Source organism: Heterodontus francisci, chromosome 14, assembly GCF_036365525.1.
Source record: "Heterodontus francisci isolate sHetFra1 chromosome 14, sHetFra1.hap1, whole genome shotgun sequence".
Lineage (NCBI taxonomy): Eukaryota > Metazoa > Chordata > Chondrichthyes > Heterodontiformes > Heterodontidae > Heterodontus > Heterodontus francisci.
This window is the reverse complement of record NC_090384.1, coordinates 49054471-49071550: the sequence shown is the minus strand read 5'-3', so window position 1 is coordinate 49071550 and position 17080 is coordinate 49054471. Positions and strand designations below refer to the sequence as shown.

General features: G+C 41.9%; 1 protein-coding gene across 7 annotated transcripts in view; it reads left to right on the top strand.

The window, feature by feature from the left end:
• LOC137377033 (synaptotagmin-7-like) overlaps positions 1–17080 on the top strand; it is a 1016894-nt gene that overhangs the window by 920819 nt on the left and 78995 nt on the right. For all 7 annotated transcript variants that reach the window (XM_068046201.1, XM_068046202.1, XM_068046200.1 and 4 more), the window contains one exon: positions 12443–12707. In XM_068046201.1, the coding sequence (XP_067902302.1) occupies positions 12443–12707 (265 nt within the window). The remainder of the gene's footprint in view (positions 1–12442; positions 12708–17080) is intronic.

Sequence of the window (17080 nt, the reverse complement as noted above, 5' to 3'; positions counted from 1 at the left end):
GTTCTCCCTTCGTCAGCTACAGGAGAAATGCTGCAAACAGATGCCCCTCTACGTTGCTTTCATAGATCTCACCAAAGCCTTTGACCTTGTCAGCAGACGTGGTCTCTTCAGACTACTAGCAAAGATCAGATGTCCACCAAAGCTACTAAGCATCATCACCTCATTCCATGACAATATGAAAGGCACAATTTCATGACTGACAGCATAGCGGTGCCTCATCACACCCCTTTTCTATCCTGAGTGGCGTGAAACGGGGCTGTGTTCTCACACCGACACTGTTTGGGATCGTCTTCTCACTGCTGCTCTCACATGCATTCAAGTCTTCAGAAGAAGGAATATTCCTCCACACAAGATCAGATGGCAGGTTGTTCAACCTTTTCCGTCTTAGAGCGAAGACTAAAGTACAGGGAGTCCTCATCAGGGATCTCCTCTTTGCTGACGATGCTCCATTAACATCCCACACAGAAGAGTGTCTGCAGAGACTCACCAACAGGTTTGCAGCTGCCTGTAACGAATTTGGCCTAACTACCAGCCTCAAGAAAACGAACATCATGGGACAGGACGTCAGAAATTCTCCATCCATCAATATTGGCGACCACGTTCTGGAAGTGGTTCAAGAGTTCACCTCCCTCAGGCTCAACTATCACCAGTAACCTGTCTTTCGATGCAGAAATCAACAAGTGCATGGGAAAGGCGTCTACTGCTATGTCCAGACTGGCCAAGAGGGTGTGGGAAAATGGCGCACTGACACAGAACACAAAAGTCTGAGTGTTTCAACCCTGTGTCCTCAGTACCTTGCTCTACAGCAGCGAGGCCTGGACAACATATGTCAGCCAAGAGCTACGTCTCAATTTATTCCATCTGCGCTACCTCCAGGAGAATCCTTGGCATCAGGTGGCAGGACCGTATCTCCAACGCAGAAGTCCTTAAGGTGGCCAACATCCCCAGCATATACACCCTACTGAGCCAGCGACGCTTGAGATGGCTTGGCCATGTGAGCCACATGGAAGATGGCAGGATCCCCAATGATGCATTGTACAGCGAGTACACTGGTATCCGACCCACCGGCCGTCCATGTCTCCGCTTTAAAGACGTCTGCAAACGCGACATGAAGTCCTGTGACACTGACCACAAGTCGTGCGAGTCGGTTGCCAGTGATCGCCAGAGCTGGTGGACAGCCATAAAGCCGGGGCTAAAGAGTAGCGAGTCAGAGACTTAGCAATTGGCAGGAAAAAAGACAGAAGTGTAAGGAGAGAGCCAACTGTGTAACAGCCCCGACAACCAGTTTTATCTGCAGCACCTGTGGAAGAGTCTCACTCTAGAATTGGCCTTTATAGCCACTCCAGGCGCTGCTCCACAAACCACTGACCACCTCTAGGCGCTTACCCATTGTCTCTTGAGACAAGGAGGCCAAAGAAGAAGAAGAAGACTGTAGATATGAACTAAACACGCCACAGAAAGTTGTGTTGCCCATTTCACTCTAAATCCTTTTTAAAGATGCAATAAGAGTTAATTACTACCAGCCAACCTCTCTGGCACTGACAATTAACATTTACAAGTCTGAAGTCTTCTTTTTTTTATCAGGTTTTGATTCTTGGGAATTTTAAAAGGTAAACCTTTTTGGGGGGTTTTTTTATTTTTGCCTCTCTCTTAATCCAATCTTTCTTCCCTTCTCTTTTTCTCTTTCTGTACCTGATTTTAAATTGAATTTATCCACTCGACACTTCCTTCTCAGTATTTGCGCTGTTACTTGCACAGTCCTTCAATCCGGTTGGTTAAGGCGATACACTGTTGCTTTTCTTGTTCACTCAGGTCTTCTGGTTTTCTTCACTGTGATGTTATCAGCCCATACTTAGAGCAACTGCCATGCAAAAGATTTAACAACATAAATGCGTGAGGACCAGTGTAACTAACGGCAGATGCCATTAGATGCCTCGCCACAGCAAATTATGGCCCAATGTATTTAGAGCTCCCCCGAAGGCCAAATGAGTAAATACAATAATAGGTCATGCAGATCAGAAGGTGTGATTTATAATCTATCCTGTTATTTCATCTCGGCTTGGGCTACAATTTGCCTCTTCTCCTCTGGATTAGAAAGAAGACAAAATTCATCAGGAATACAACTCCTGTGACATCCCCCTGCTGAAGAATGTGTTGATATGGAAGCTGTGCAATGACTAGATCAACCTCAACCTTCTCACCATTGCCTATGTTGGTCACCTGATCTCAGATTGGTACTTTAAAACTAGCCTTTAGGTATCTAGTTACATTTTAGAAATTTCTAAATTGCTCATTAAAGCACCAAACTGTTTAAAACTTAAAAGATGGCAACTCCGCAACAATCACCAGTTGAGAGTGTCGGCAGGCAAGTGGCCCAGCTTTCCTAATAGTTTGTACTAGAAGTATGAAAGAATGACTCGGTAACTCTTTCTCCCTATGGAGAAGACCTGATCTATGTTCTTTCTTGATACTATGGCATGGCTGCAAAATTCAAAATGAGGTGTTCAGAGTAAAAGTACACTGTGGTGTGGGGCAGTTTGTAGCAAAGTATCATCAATTACAAAGCATATTATTAGTGGTTGAACCTTCTTTATTCAATATATAGTGTGCTTTCCAAATTCACACTGATATTCTTTCACCCTCTCTCTCCCAGTTCATGCTGACCCTGTTGTCCCTCTTCTTCATTACCTCTCTAGCCTCTTGTTTAATGCTACTACTGCTCTGGGGATTGAACTGTCCTGCCCATTGTGGGCAGGGATCACACTCTTCACAAAGTTACTGTGAGATATCCGGCCCAAAGTATGCCACACAGTTTGAATGGAGTAGAAGTATGATAGCTGCAAAGGATGAACACAAGAAATAGGAGCAGAAGTAGATCATGTGGCCCATCGAGCCTGCTCCGCCATTCAATATGATCATGGCTGATCTTGGGCTCCAATTCCACTTTCTTGCCCTTTCCCTATATCCTTTGATTCCCTGCAAGACCAAAAATCTATTGCAAAGTTGAGGGGGTATTGTGGATTTCATGCAATCCACAACAAAAACTCAATGATTTTCAGGCCGCCATGATTATATTAAGAGACTTGGAAAGACAAGGGCTGTATTCATAAGAGCTTGAGTATGTTGAGAAGGGATCTAAAAGAAGCAATCAGAATCTTGAAAGGGGTACAGAAAGTAATTAGTGAAAGATTATTTCTCCTGATCAGTTGAACCAGAAGCACAAAGTGAGCAATTAGGTGAAATATTTTCATATGAAAGTTTGTTGGAAAGCATTACCATAATGGCTGTTAAAGCTAAATCATTAGCAACATTTAATAGCGATTTAGATAAATCCTTGAATAAGATTATGTGCATGGAATTTGGATTAGTGTAGATAACTCCAACTGGAACTACCACTGGCACAGACATGATGGGCTGAATGTCCTCCCTTTATGTTGAATTTTTTATGATTCAAGAACTGTGCAGCATGTTCAGGATTGCATGTTATCTTAACTGCTGTGTCAACCCTCTTGTAGCACCTTTAGTGTGCCTGATATGGAAACTCAGTGAAATATTAATTTTTGAAAATCATAGACCATATATGAAAAGATGAATGAATGGCAGGCAGTGAGTCGTTTATGACCTTAATTTAGCCCCTCCATCTGCGGATGTACACAAACAGCTATACCTTGCACTCAAAGCTTGCTAAATGAACAAATGGGATGATCTGTGGAAGGTAGGAGTAATTAAATGACAGAAGGAATGATGGTGCAAGGCAAACGGGAGTGATAGTGTTTGAGGAGCGTTTTTGAGGAGCTGAAAATGTCAAGAACTGGATTTAATAGAATAACGTGTGATTTAATAACTAGGGTCAAATAATTCAGTAAATGCCTACAATGGTTCAGGAATAGGAGGTAAAAAGTGCTTTGGGATTCCAACTATTATCAGGTATTCAATTAGGTACAGTTCTCTTTATTAGAAATTTCTTATCAGTAAAGCCGAAGGGATTACTCCTGGATTTGGAAGTTTCTTAGAGTTGAAACTGAGCTGATTGCTGTAACCTACTTAACATTCTTGGCCTTGGTGCCTTCTTTCAGCTTTGTTGCCGGTTTTTAAATTTGACATGATGGGAGTTTGTATGTCTTTGATGCTGGACTGAACATATACTTATTCTGCATTTTTGTAACCAGGAAGGCTCTGGCTGGATAAGGATACAAAGCCAGCAGAATCAAACTGAGACATTGGGGATAATGTCTACTGTGCAGAAAAAGCCCATTCAGCTCACCTGGTCTATGGCAGTGTTTATACCCTACACAAACGTCCTCCGACTCAGCACCTCTTCCCAACCTTCCCCCATGTCTCTCTATTTGGTACCCCCTCATGTATGCATCAAGCTTGCTCTTGAATGTGTCAATGCTATCTGGTTCAAACAATCCACGTGGCAGTGAGCTGCACTTCTCACCACTCTCTTATGTAAAGAAATTCCTCCTAAATTCTTCAGTTCACCTGTCAGTAGCTATCTTGCATTTAATCTTCCTTGTTCTGGACTCATCCACAAGTGGAAACGGTATCCCCAACCTACTGCCCACTTCATAATTTTAAAGACTTCTATCAGGCCACTTCTTAATCTTTTTTTTTATAGAGAAAAGGTCCCAACTTGTTCAATATTTCCTGACAGTTGCATCCTTTCAATTCTGGCAACATCTTTGTAACTAGTTCCTGCATTTTCTCCATTGTTTCAACATCCTCCTTCTAGTATGCAGACCAGAACTGCACATGATACAAGTGTAATCTAACCAAGGTTCTTTATAAATTTAATATTAAAACATTCCTCTAGAAATTAGCTCAAATACTGGGTTTGCATTCTTAATGACCTTTACTAACTTGTGTTGCTACTTTTTGCGATTTATATATTATATTAGAATTTACAACACAAACAGACCATTTGTCCCAACTGGTCTGTGTCAGTGTTACGTTCCACATGAGCCAGATCTCTCTGCTCCTTTACCCCATTTAGCTTCTTACCTTCCAAGAAGTAAGTGCATCCCTTATTCTACCAACATGAACCACCTCATACTTTGCTATTTTGAATTTAATTTACCATATCTGATCATTCTACAAGCCTGTTAAAGTCTTCCTGTATTTTGGAGCAATCCTCCACATTACCATCTTTACTCACTTTGGTTTCATCTGCATTTTTTGACAGAATACCACCAATTTCTCAGTTCAAATTATTTATGGATATGGTAAACAACAATGGTCCTAACACACATCCTAGTGGGATGCCATGGGCTTGATTTTTCAGTCTGGGATAGGGAAACTAACATCTGGATAATTTCTGTGTCCTGACCCCGCAGCTCCATTGCGTCGCTCAGAAAATGTAATCTAGAGAACTAGCAACCAGTTATCTTAAGGTCAGTGGTAGGAAAGATATTAGAATCCTTACTAAATCAGATCAGGTATCAAAACACTTAAGAGTCAGCATGGATTTTTGAAAAATCAACCTTATTGAATTATCTTAAATAAGAGAGTAGACAAGGGGAATGCAGGGAATGTGGTATACATGGACTTTCATTGATAAGGTGCCATACGAGATTCATGACGACAAATGTCAGGCATGTGGCATCGAGGCCAGATAGCAGAATGGATTGAAAGATGGCTACAAAACAGGGTAGGAGTTTAGGGAAGTTTCTTGGCCTGACACAAACATTTTTAAAACGTTAATTTAAAACGTTTAGTAAGGCCTGATTGGGCAGGAGGTGAGCTCAGCGGCCAATTAGAGGCTTCAAATGCTTCCAGAGGCCGGAGGTGCCTGCCTGATGCCAGAGGCAAAGGCAAGCAGCAGCCATGATGGGGCCTGCCACTGCCTTGCCAAGGAGAGCAGGCATCTCCCCAGAAGGACAGCACCAAATAATAAATGGAACAGAGTTGAAACAGCCAAAACAAAGGTATTACGCATGTCCCCGTGCAAGATACTGGAGCTCCCAATAACTTTAAACCTTTTTTAAAAAATGTTCCCCTTTACCCTGTAGAACCCAGTAGCTGCGCACTAGCGTGCACCAAACTATTCGGTTTGCCAAAATCCCCTTCCAAAATTGCTTTGCCGACCTCCACAGCCTGTTAATGAGCTCCTAAATGAACTTAATGGGCCCTGACTTGGAGGTGAGCAGCTTCCCCATTCCCTTCCCCCTGTCCTGGAGATGTCAGATTCTGGAGACACCCTCTGGGACCGCAATTTTCAAATCGCATCCTATCCAGTTCCCGACCCCACGGCTCTTTGAAAATCCGGCCCCATTTCCTACTTTGTCAGGCCAAGAAACTTCACTTAACTCCTACCCTCTGTTTTGTAGCCATCTTTCATTCTATTCTGCTACCTGGTCCCTGATGCCACATGCCTCGACATTTGGCATGAGTTTTAATGCGGCACCTTATCAATGAAAGTCCATGTATACCACATCCACTGCATTTCCTTTGTCTACTCTCTTATTTCTTTAAAGAATTCGATAAGGTTGATGTTTCAAAAATCCATGCCGACTCTTAAGTGTTTTGATACTTGATCTGGTTTAGTAAGGATTCTAATATCTTTTCCATCACTGACCTTAAGATAACTGGTCTATAGTTCACTGGATTAAACCTATCTCCCTTATTGAAGATAGGAATTACATTTGCTGTCTGCCGGTCCTCTAGCACTGTTCTTCTATTTTTAAAAAAATATATGATTATTAATACTCTGCTGTCTCCTACCTAATTTCTCACTGGGGTATCATTCTACTGCTGCTCGCTGTCCTCCAGTGTCTCACTGAAATGGCTATCATTTGTGTGCGAGCCCAGATAGTAATTGTCTGCAGGCTAATCATCCATGGAGGGGACAACACAGCCAAGGCAATCCTGTCCCCACCTGATGTTCACAAGTCAAATTTTTTTAGCTAGGATCACTGATTTTTATTTTCCTTTCCATAGGCATGGGACATTGATACCAGTTGTACTGCCTTTATTACCAGTCTGTCTAAACTCAGCTCACGTAGTAAGGCGATCAAATCTGGGCCACCTTGGTTTCTGTGGCTCAGCACCATATCAGGTGCAGCATTTACCCATTGGATCCCATGGCATCTCAGTACTTCTAAATGCTAATTTTTTTGGATGTCTCTTTTTACACTGTAACAGTGATTGAGTTGGTTCTAGGATTTGGTCTCCTCACTTCAGTTCGTCTGCCTCCTGCCTAGGTGGTAAAATCGTAACTGAAAAGACTGTGGATTTTCTCAGTACTTCAGTAGAAGTATGGTAGAACTTCTTACAGAAACCAATGGGGAATTCATGTGAACTAATGTATTTCTCAGCTTGAAGTGATTTGATAACATTTTCCATTTCCATTAGAGCTGCAGATTTATACAAATATTGTGCTCTGAGGCTAATTCAGCTTTTTTTTTCGCATATATGATTTTTAGTAGCTGGGATGTTGCTCCTCTTATCAAATATTCTGCCTACCTTTTTAAATTAAAAGAAATTGCCTTAGTCGAAAGTAAATATGATAACTGCCTACAGCTACAAGTAATTTTGTTAATCAATAATGAGAGCAACGATGAAGCAAAACCTCAGGATTGATTTATTGCTTAAACTCATTAACACCAGCTCCTGTGGTTGCTCAATTATATGCAATTGAACTGAAACACACCAATGAGGAGAAAAAGTTTCCAGATTTGATTCTCAGTCTGTGCTGAATTGTTAGGATCAGTGTAAGGGGGTTAATAGGCCTCAGCATCTCTTTATTGAAATTTAATTGATGAGCAAAGAAGTTTTTCTAAGCAGTGGAAGATGATCTCATTTACTGTACTTTTTTTCCATTACTCGTGGTCCCATGTAGTGAATATCTGTATGGTCACCTGTTGTTCATTGGTGGCTTAGGAATATGATTGAAATAGTTTACTTCCTTTCAGCAGTTGGCAAAGTATTATCAGATTCAATCCAGCAGTTAGTTGTGTATGAAAATTGGGAGATGTAATCCCTCTTGGGTGTCTTACAGAATTGCATTTATAGCATTAGTTAGTTGTCCCATAGGATGTAATTAAGTATTATTAGGCCACATACCTTAGGCAATGGAGTCTTTGTTCTTCACTTTACATTATTCTCCAGGTACTATGAATAAGATATGAAAACAGAAAGTGCTGGAAAAACTCAGCAGATCTGGCAGCATTTGTGGAGAGAGAAGCAGAGTTAACATTTCAGATCAGTGATGCTGCCAGACCTGCTGAGTTTTTCTAGCACTTTCTGTTTTTATTTCAGATTTCCATCATCTGCAGTATTTTGCTTTTATATTATGAATAAGATGTCCATTTCAATTAGGGAGACAATGAAATGCCCATTCAAGTTGGAAACCCATCAACCTGCAACCCCAGGAGCTATTATCAGTTTCAGTGACGATAACATGGGCGAATCCAATGACACTAATCTATAAATAAAAGGGAAAACTGAAAATGCTGGAAATCTGAAACAAAAACACAAAATTATAGAGTCATAGAGAGATACAGCACTGAAACAGGCCCACCGAGTCTGTGCCGACCATCAACCACCCATTTATACTAATCCTACATTAATCCCATATTCCCTACCACATCCCCACAATTCTCCTACCACCTCCCTACACTAGGGGCAATTTACAATTGCCAATTTACCTATCAACCTGCAAGTCTTTGGCTGTGGGAAGAAACTGGAGCACCCGGTGGAAACCACGCAGTCACAGGGAGAACTTGCAAACTCCGCACAGACAGTATCCAGAACCGAACCTGGGTCGCTGGAGCTGTGAGGCTGCAGTGCTAACCACTGCGCCACTGTGCTGCCCTGGAAACATACAGCAGATCAGTAAACAGCTATGGAAAGAAACTGCAAGTTAACCTTTGAGCACAGCTCTTGAGTACTGAAAACTGAAAGCTAAACAAAAATTTGAGTAAAGGTGGAGACAAAATGGGGGAGGGACAAAGAACAAACTCCAGTCGAAGAAAAAAGTTAATGGATTCAATCAACTGCATTCTCCTTAAAGAAGTTGTTAAATGGTATAAAATATCATGTGAGCGAGGCAGTGGAAAAATATTTAAACAATTCCTAAGAATACACCAAGAGTTAATATGGTAAGAGACTGATGCAGGGCAAAAGGAAGAGCAGGCTTGCAGAGTTGTATCAAACATTAAAAAGGTTCATCCATCAAATAGCCTACTGACATTTACATACTGGGCTCACTTATGAAGAGTAACCACTTGGATAATGAGATGGCTGTCCAATCATCTGTAAACCGTGTCCCAGCAAGAAATCCTATTCTTTAGGAGATGATGATAGAAAACTGGAGGAAAAAAAAGTTAATTTTCTACTTTGCTAGTTGTTTGTGTATTAGACATCCTGACAGTGGAAGCAAAGGTATAAATAATTGAAATGGTAAAGAGAGTGATGTAGGACCTAATGATATAGATAAAGTGGTGTGATTGTTTCCACCAATAGATTTCTAGGCATTAAGAGCCAGGAATGAAAACTACTTGTATGATGTATAAGCTCTACACTGGGTGTAATCGTGTTGTGTGGATTAACCCACTCATTAATATAGTGCACAAAGGAATTTAATTTGAATGTTTAAAGGGGTTTGATACAAATATTGCACAGCATGATTCCAAGCCTTTTACATTATAGAACTCATACTATTTAATCTATAAATTTGATATATGCATTATGCACCATATTTAATTACAATTTTAATTGCATATAACATTATTTTTTGTTATTGAAGTAGTTTAAGTATAATTCTTAATTTTAAATGTTCTTGGTGTATCTGCACATACTAGTTCCTTTACAGTTTCAGTTCTTTTTTTGGCACCTTTGTCCACACATAAGTGGTCACTGCATTTCAAAGTAATTCATTACATTTGAAGAATTGGAAACCTTTCTGAGAGCAGTGCTAAGATGCTATATAAATGCAAGTGTTTCTTTTTTCTTGTAAGTTCAAAAATTCTTCCTTTCGTTAATTTACAAAATAAATTATTTCTGCCAAGCAGGTGATTTAACAGTTTCTCGTAACCCAGCTGTCAAAATTCCCAGACTGTTGCACATTGTGTACTCCGTCTCATCCATGTTATTAGGATTTATTCCATTTTCAGCCTTTCTCCTGAGATAACTAAATTTGTGTAATTAGATCAGCCCATGCAGTTATTTTTCCGGTGTTGGCTGTGCGGATTGCCTCTGAATATAATCATGGAGAGAGCAATAATGAGTATTGCAGTGATGAAAAATATAAAACAAGTGACCTGCCTGTCACAACATGCTTGTCATTTCCATCTGGTCGTCTTTGTACAGTGGCAAAGGAAGACACTTATTGAATATTCATGGTACTCGGTAGTGGCCAGTGCGCATCTTCAGGCATAGTGATTACTGCATGTCTGAAGGAGAGGAGAGATCTGCTTTTCCAGTGCTGTATACAGATTAAAACTAAAACAACTTTGTCGGTCCATGATAAAAGTAACTTTATCACTCATAAACATGGAAGCATCATGGGAATAAATATTGCATAAAATTGTTGATTTAACTGATTTTCTTGACTTGTATCAGTTTTTTTTTTCTACTTATAAGTCTTGCAACTAGTGCTTGTCTATTGTTACATTCTTGGGGCATGATTTTTAGGCCCTGATGGGGGCAAGTGCGGAGGTGGGCGGGCATGGTAGGTCACGCTGCCGGCAGCGTGCCTGTTTGCTGGTGGTCTGCATGTTTGCCCTTACCACCCCATCCCCGGACCATTTTCCAAGAGGTGGCATGGGGGAGGAGGAAGGGCTGTCTGCCAGTAAGTTGGCATGTAGCCTTTTAAAGTCTTTAGAGGCCAAGTGGTGGGTTTTGAGGCTCTCCCAGCCTGCCTGGCCACAACTGCAGCCACAGGCCATCCTGTGGAGGTGTTCCCACTCGACACTAGTGGCCCAGCTGCTGAAGACACTTTTTAAAAGTTTGAGAGAGGGCACCTCCAATCGGAAGCACCCTCTGACTTGCCTGAACTGCAAGCAGATTCTTCTTCAGTGCTGGAGGGTCTCTTATTGATCCTTCAGCTTCGAGCACACTCCCACAGCCCTTAATTGGATGGTGAGCCCACCCTCAGGCCACTAATTGGTCAGTTCTGGGGAAAATAATTGCCTGTGACTGTGCCCAAAACAGTGCAGGGTTGTGACCCCCATTTGACCCCGACATTGAGTCCTGCCCCCAAGGGCAAAATCCTACCCCTTGTTTCACTCATATATTTCTCCCATGCTCAAAGACCACTTTCAAGTGAGTGCTTCTTCCTTATGAACTAAAGTGTAGCCTTATGAGGACCGTATCCAGTATTGGACCATTTCCTACAGGTTAAAGAAAAACACATTTTATAGCACCTGACCCACTCAATGGGCTGAATTTTCTGGACATACAATATTTTCGGCCATTGGGAGCATTTACGGGTCAGAAACCCAGCCATCAGAGCAGCACGTGTTCTGGGTCAAGTTTTCAGAAGATGACCAATTGGCAGGCCACCTCTGGGTTCACTGTCTAATTAGGAATGGTGGGCGGGCCAATCGGCACGCCAGTAGCCTTCACAGCAGCTGGAGTGTCAGTGTGCAGCTGAGGCGAAAGCCTCAAAGGAAGGAGGAGTGAAACGGCTGCAAGAAAAGGCCAAGGGCACTGACAGCCATCTCTGCACCATGAGTCCTGTCGTAAGAGCAGTCTGCAGGAGATGCTCTTGCCATGGCAAGCCTCTGTCTGCAGATGCCCTCAGGCTTGCCATTTGCAGCATTAAATGGTCAGATTGCATCTTATTTTCATGTTACTCTGACCACCTGCTGTGCAGTCACCTCCTGAGTGGCTGAGGTTCTGAAACAGTATAGGGCCCATGCGACGCTATCAAAATTGCACTGCCCTTGGAAAACTGCCCACTTAACAAGCTTAATTGGTTTCCCACCGCTGCCAGCTGGGTTGCCGTCACTGCACAGAAGCCGCCTCCAGGAAAAGCTGGAGGATTGATTTTATTGTTGCAGTTCTTAGTGTTTCTGTCTCATGATAACGTGTGGTCAAAAAACAATAGACTGCATTTTCAGGGATGGAAATAAGTAACTTGAATTAATGTCAAGACCTAAATATTCAAGTAAGTACCTTATTCAACAGCAACTAGCATTTATATAAAGCCTTTAACATACCAAAATGTCCCAAGGAGCTTCATAGGAGCATCACCAAACAAAATTTGACACTGAGCCACATGAGGAGAAATTAGGACAGGTTAAAGGAGCATCTTAAAGGCAGAGAGGCTTAGGAAGGAAATTCCAGAGCCTATACAAACCCTTACAACGAGTCATATGACTTATGTAGGAATGTGGAAGAGCATATCAGAAATTCAGAACCTTATGTGAGACTATAGGCGGAACAGAATATCTAAACTCTGTCGTTTTCAGCAAAATTTTTATTTTCCTTTCTCCAGCTGTCACCGGGTTCTGAGGACGACCATGAAGGAAGCTCACGTGAGAACTTGGGTCGTATTCAGTTCAGCGTCGGGTACAATTTCCAGGAGTCCACCTTCACCGTGAAAATAATGAAGGCTGTGGAGCTGCCGGCAAAGGATTTCAGTGGCACCAGTGACCCATTTGTGAAAATCTACCTGCTCCCTGACAAAAAACACAAGCTAGAAACTAAAGTGAAAAGAAAGAATTTAAACCCACATTGGAATGAGACATTCCTGTTTGAAGGTGAGGTTGATTAACAGCTTTGAGTTTATCTGTTTCTCAATTCATTGTTAATTGTTTCATTACTTGTTCTTTATTAGGTTGAATGACAGTTCTGGCTAGAAAACTGTGGAATCAGTTCATCATAGTGTGTGTATTGCATTAATCCATTCTGGCTGGAGCAAGTTTTCCTTGTAGGTTGTGTCTGATGTAATCACTTAGGCAGTTGATACAAAAACTAATTGACACCTGGGAGGCTACAATGTTATCAAAGGATTCAAGGGATTTATACAGAATATAATGAATATGCAGGAGGAGTTACTGAGTTTCAAGTGGCTCCAAGTATTGCCAGAGTGAAGTGATTTACAATTGTTATTTGAACCCCTCAGTGAAATTGCATCTAACAAAAATAATATGCAACATGAAGTTTTGTCTGTGCAGTGGTTATAGTGATCAGACTGCCTGTAACCCAGGTTGTGAAGTGACGATGGAAGCAAAGTATTGCAGGTGCCGGAAATCTGAAACGCAAACAGAAAATGCTGGAAACACTCAGCAGGTCTGACAGTATCTGAGCAGTGAGATATTTATAGGTTCCTCAAGGTACTGGGTTGAATTAGCAAAGCTATAAGCTTCAAATCAAGAAATTATATTGCTGCAGTGTGAGGCATATATCAGATACCATCTGGTGGATGTGTGCTTTTCAAATCACTAAAATATATGAGGGTTGTTATCTTTAGAGAGAGTAAAGGCATAGGAAGCCTGTACTGTTTCAATTAATCATGAATCTCATTTTAGACACAAGATGAAAGGAGCTGGTCTTGTTTTTGTTGGAAAATAGTTGTTAAGACTTCAATTAGATCCATTTATTCTATGAAGGAAATTGACAAAGTTGATCCTAGGAAATTATTCACAGTGGTGAAAGGCTTCAGTGCATCACCTGTCAAAAATTGGGAGCTTATAGAGGTTAGGCAAAACTTGTTTACACTGTTACAACTAGATGAGAAAAAGGTTTAGGGGTTCCCTTTCAGCCTTCACCTGGTCTTACTGTAACGGGGTTTAATTTTAAACACACTGTGTTTTGAGCTCCCCCTTGGTGAATCCTTGTTCACCGCTTTCCAATTATAGGGCAAAGAAACCAGCACAACAGGTTTTCTCAGGTTTAAAGAAGAAAAGTGAAATTTTATTCAACTTAAAATTAAACTTTAATTCGGTTAACACCTACGGATACACGCCGCGCCCCACACTAGCATGCATATGCGATATACACATGCAAATAGAGACAGAAAAGAGCAGAAGGAAAATAAAGTGGAAAGGTTTGAGGCAATATCTGAAGAGTGGTTGTTGGGATTCTTCGAGCTCACTGTAAAGTCCTTGATTGCAGGTAGATCTTGCTTTTCATTGGGGCCCAGTATTCATCTGAAACCTTGTTCGCTGTAGGAGACTTTTCTCTCTTGGGGTTCATGTGTCTTCAGTGGATTCAGAGGCTTGTGAGAAAGAGATGGGAGCAGACAGGAGAGAGATCTTCTCAGTCCAGGAGCAAACAGCTTTCTGTCCAAACTGTTTGTACAAATTCAAAAAACTCATGTTGCCCAGCAGATTAGTCATGTGACTAGTTGGTTGACCATGTCCTTTTGTGTATTCGGCCATCTTAGCAGTCAACCTGGAATACGAGCTCCCCCACCTTCATCATCTGGTGATCAAGAGTCCATTTTATTTTTTTATTATTTTTATTCAGAGATACAGCACTGAAACAGGCCCTTCGGCCCACCGAGTCTGTGCTGACCATCAACCACCCATTTATACTAATCCTACACTAATCCCATATTCCTACCATATCCCCACCTGTCCCTATATTCTCCTACCACCTACCTATACTAGGGGCAATTTATAATGGCCAATTTATCTATCAACCTGCAAGTCTTTTGGTGGTGGGAGGAAACCGAAGCACCCGGCGAAAACCCACGCAGACACAGGGAGAACTTGCAAACTCCACACAGGCAGTACCCAGAATTGAACCCGGGTCGCTGGAGCTGTGAGACTGCAGTGCTAACCACTGCACCACTGTGCCGCCTGATTGTGGGTTGAATGTCAGGGAATGGCTGCTTTGTTTTTCCAAACGCTGTCTGTTAATATGCAAATGTATTTTCCAGCCGTGGCTGATCTGCTTAACAAATCCTTTCTTTACTCAGTAACAGTTTAAAATCAATGTTCATGACAAAATTAATGTGCCTCATTCTTGGCAGGTAGGGGCCTAGCATGATAACACTAAGGATGATATAATCATTGAATAAGATATCAGGAAAGGCCTTTGTAAGAGGTATAAGAAATTTGTTGAAGAGGTAATTATATGGGCTTTGCAGGAAACAATTTGGTCAGATCGTTGATGGGTGTGTTTGAATTATTCAGAAAAAAACAGGATTGTTGGGTTTAATGGCTATTTTGTTTCCCAAAGAAATCTCGTTCTTAAATGATCGTCAACAGAAAATGATTAGCAGTTTATTTACCATGAATGAAAAGTCCATTTGTTTTACTCTTGGATCGGGTTGCAAGAGTTTCTGGGCCTTGGAAATGATTCTCAGTGTATATAGTAAAAGACAGTAATATAATCATGAGGTTCCAAAGGCTGATAGGGAATGGGTAGTCTGAGAACCAGGCAGGTAGTGCAGGAGTCCCCTGATATGATCTCACTCGCTAATCAGTTTTCCATTTTGGATACTGGTAAGGATGATGGTTCCTCAGAGGAGTGTAGTCAGAGCCAAGTTTGCAGCACCACAGGTGGCTCAGCTGCACAGGAGTGAGGGGGTGGGAGAAGAGGAGTGGAAAAGCAATAGTGAGTGGGGATTCGTTAGGGGAACAGACGGGCGTTTCTTCGGCAGTAAACGTGACTCCAGGATGGTGTGTTGCCTCACTGGTGCCAGGGTCAAGGATGTCATGGAGAGGCTGAAGGACATTATTCTGGGGGAGGGTGAACAGCCAGAGGTCGTGGTCCACATTGGTACCAATGACATAGATAAGAGGGCGATGAGGTCCTGAAAGCAGATTTTAGGGAGCTGGGAAGGAGTTTAAATAGCAGGACCTCAGAAGCAGTAATCTCAGGATTACTCCCAGTCCCACTTGCAAGTGAGCATAGGAATAGGAGAATTGATCGATTGAACACATGGCTGGAGAAATGGTGTAGGAAGGAGGGCATCGGATTTCTGAGACATTGGGACAGGTTCTAGGGCAGGTGGGACCTGTACAAGATGGGCGGGTTGCATTTTAGCAAGATTGGGACAAATATCCTCCCAGGGAGATTTGCTCGTGCTGTTGGGGATGGTTTAAACTAAATTGTCAAGGGGATGGGAACCTGAGAGGGAGCCCAGATTGACGGGAAGCAAAACTAATAACTTGTCTGGTATGCGGAAACCAGGAGCAAGTATTAGAGAGGAATACCAAGGTGCACAGAATACTGGGGGAGATAGCACAAGAGTAGGGAATATGTTATTAGGTGGGGTCAGGGTGAGGGAGAAAGTAATAAAGTCTGAATCAGGGTTAATGTGCATGTATGTGAATACACGGAGTGTGGTTAATAAGACTGAGGTACAGGCGCAAATTGCCATGTGGAAATATGAAGTTGTGGCTATAACAGAGACCAGGTGTTAAATATTATCCTTGAAGAGGAAACGTACAGCAAACAAATCCAGAGCTCCCTGGATAACAAAAGAGGTAGAGATTAAGATAAAGAAGAAAACTTGTGCTTATGGAGAACCAGGCTGAATGTAGAAGATCCAGAGGGGAAGTGAAAAAGCAAGTAAGAGAAGCAAAGAGAGAGCATGAAAAGAGACTGGCAGCTAGCATTAATGGAAATCCCAAAGTTTTCTATAGGCATATAAATAATAAAAGGGTGGTAAAAGGAGGAGTGGGGCCGATTAGGGACCAGAAAGAGGATTTACACATGAAGGCAGAGGGCATAGCTGAGGTATTAAATCAATACTTTGCATCTGTCTTTACTAAGGAAGAAGATGCAACCCTGGCAATGTTGAAAGAGGAGGTAAGTCCGACACTAGAGGGGTTTAAAATTGATCAAGAGGAAGTATTAGATAGGTTGTCTGTACTTAAAGTGGATAAAACACCAGGGCCGGATGAGATGCATCCAAGGATACTGAGGGAAGTGAGGGTGGAAATCACAGAGGCACTGGCCATAATTTTTCAGTCTTCCTTAGACTCGGGATGGTGCCAGAGGACTGGAGAATTGCAAACGTTACACCCTTGTTCAAAAAGGGTGTAAAGATAAGCCCAGCAACTACAGGCCAGTCAGTTTAACTTCGGTGGTGGGAAAACTTCTAGAAAAAATAATTTGGGACAAAATCAGTAGACACATAGACAAATGCGAGTTCATTAAGGAAAGGTTGGTCCCT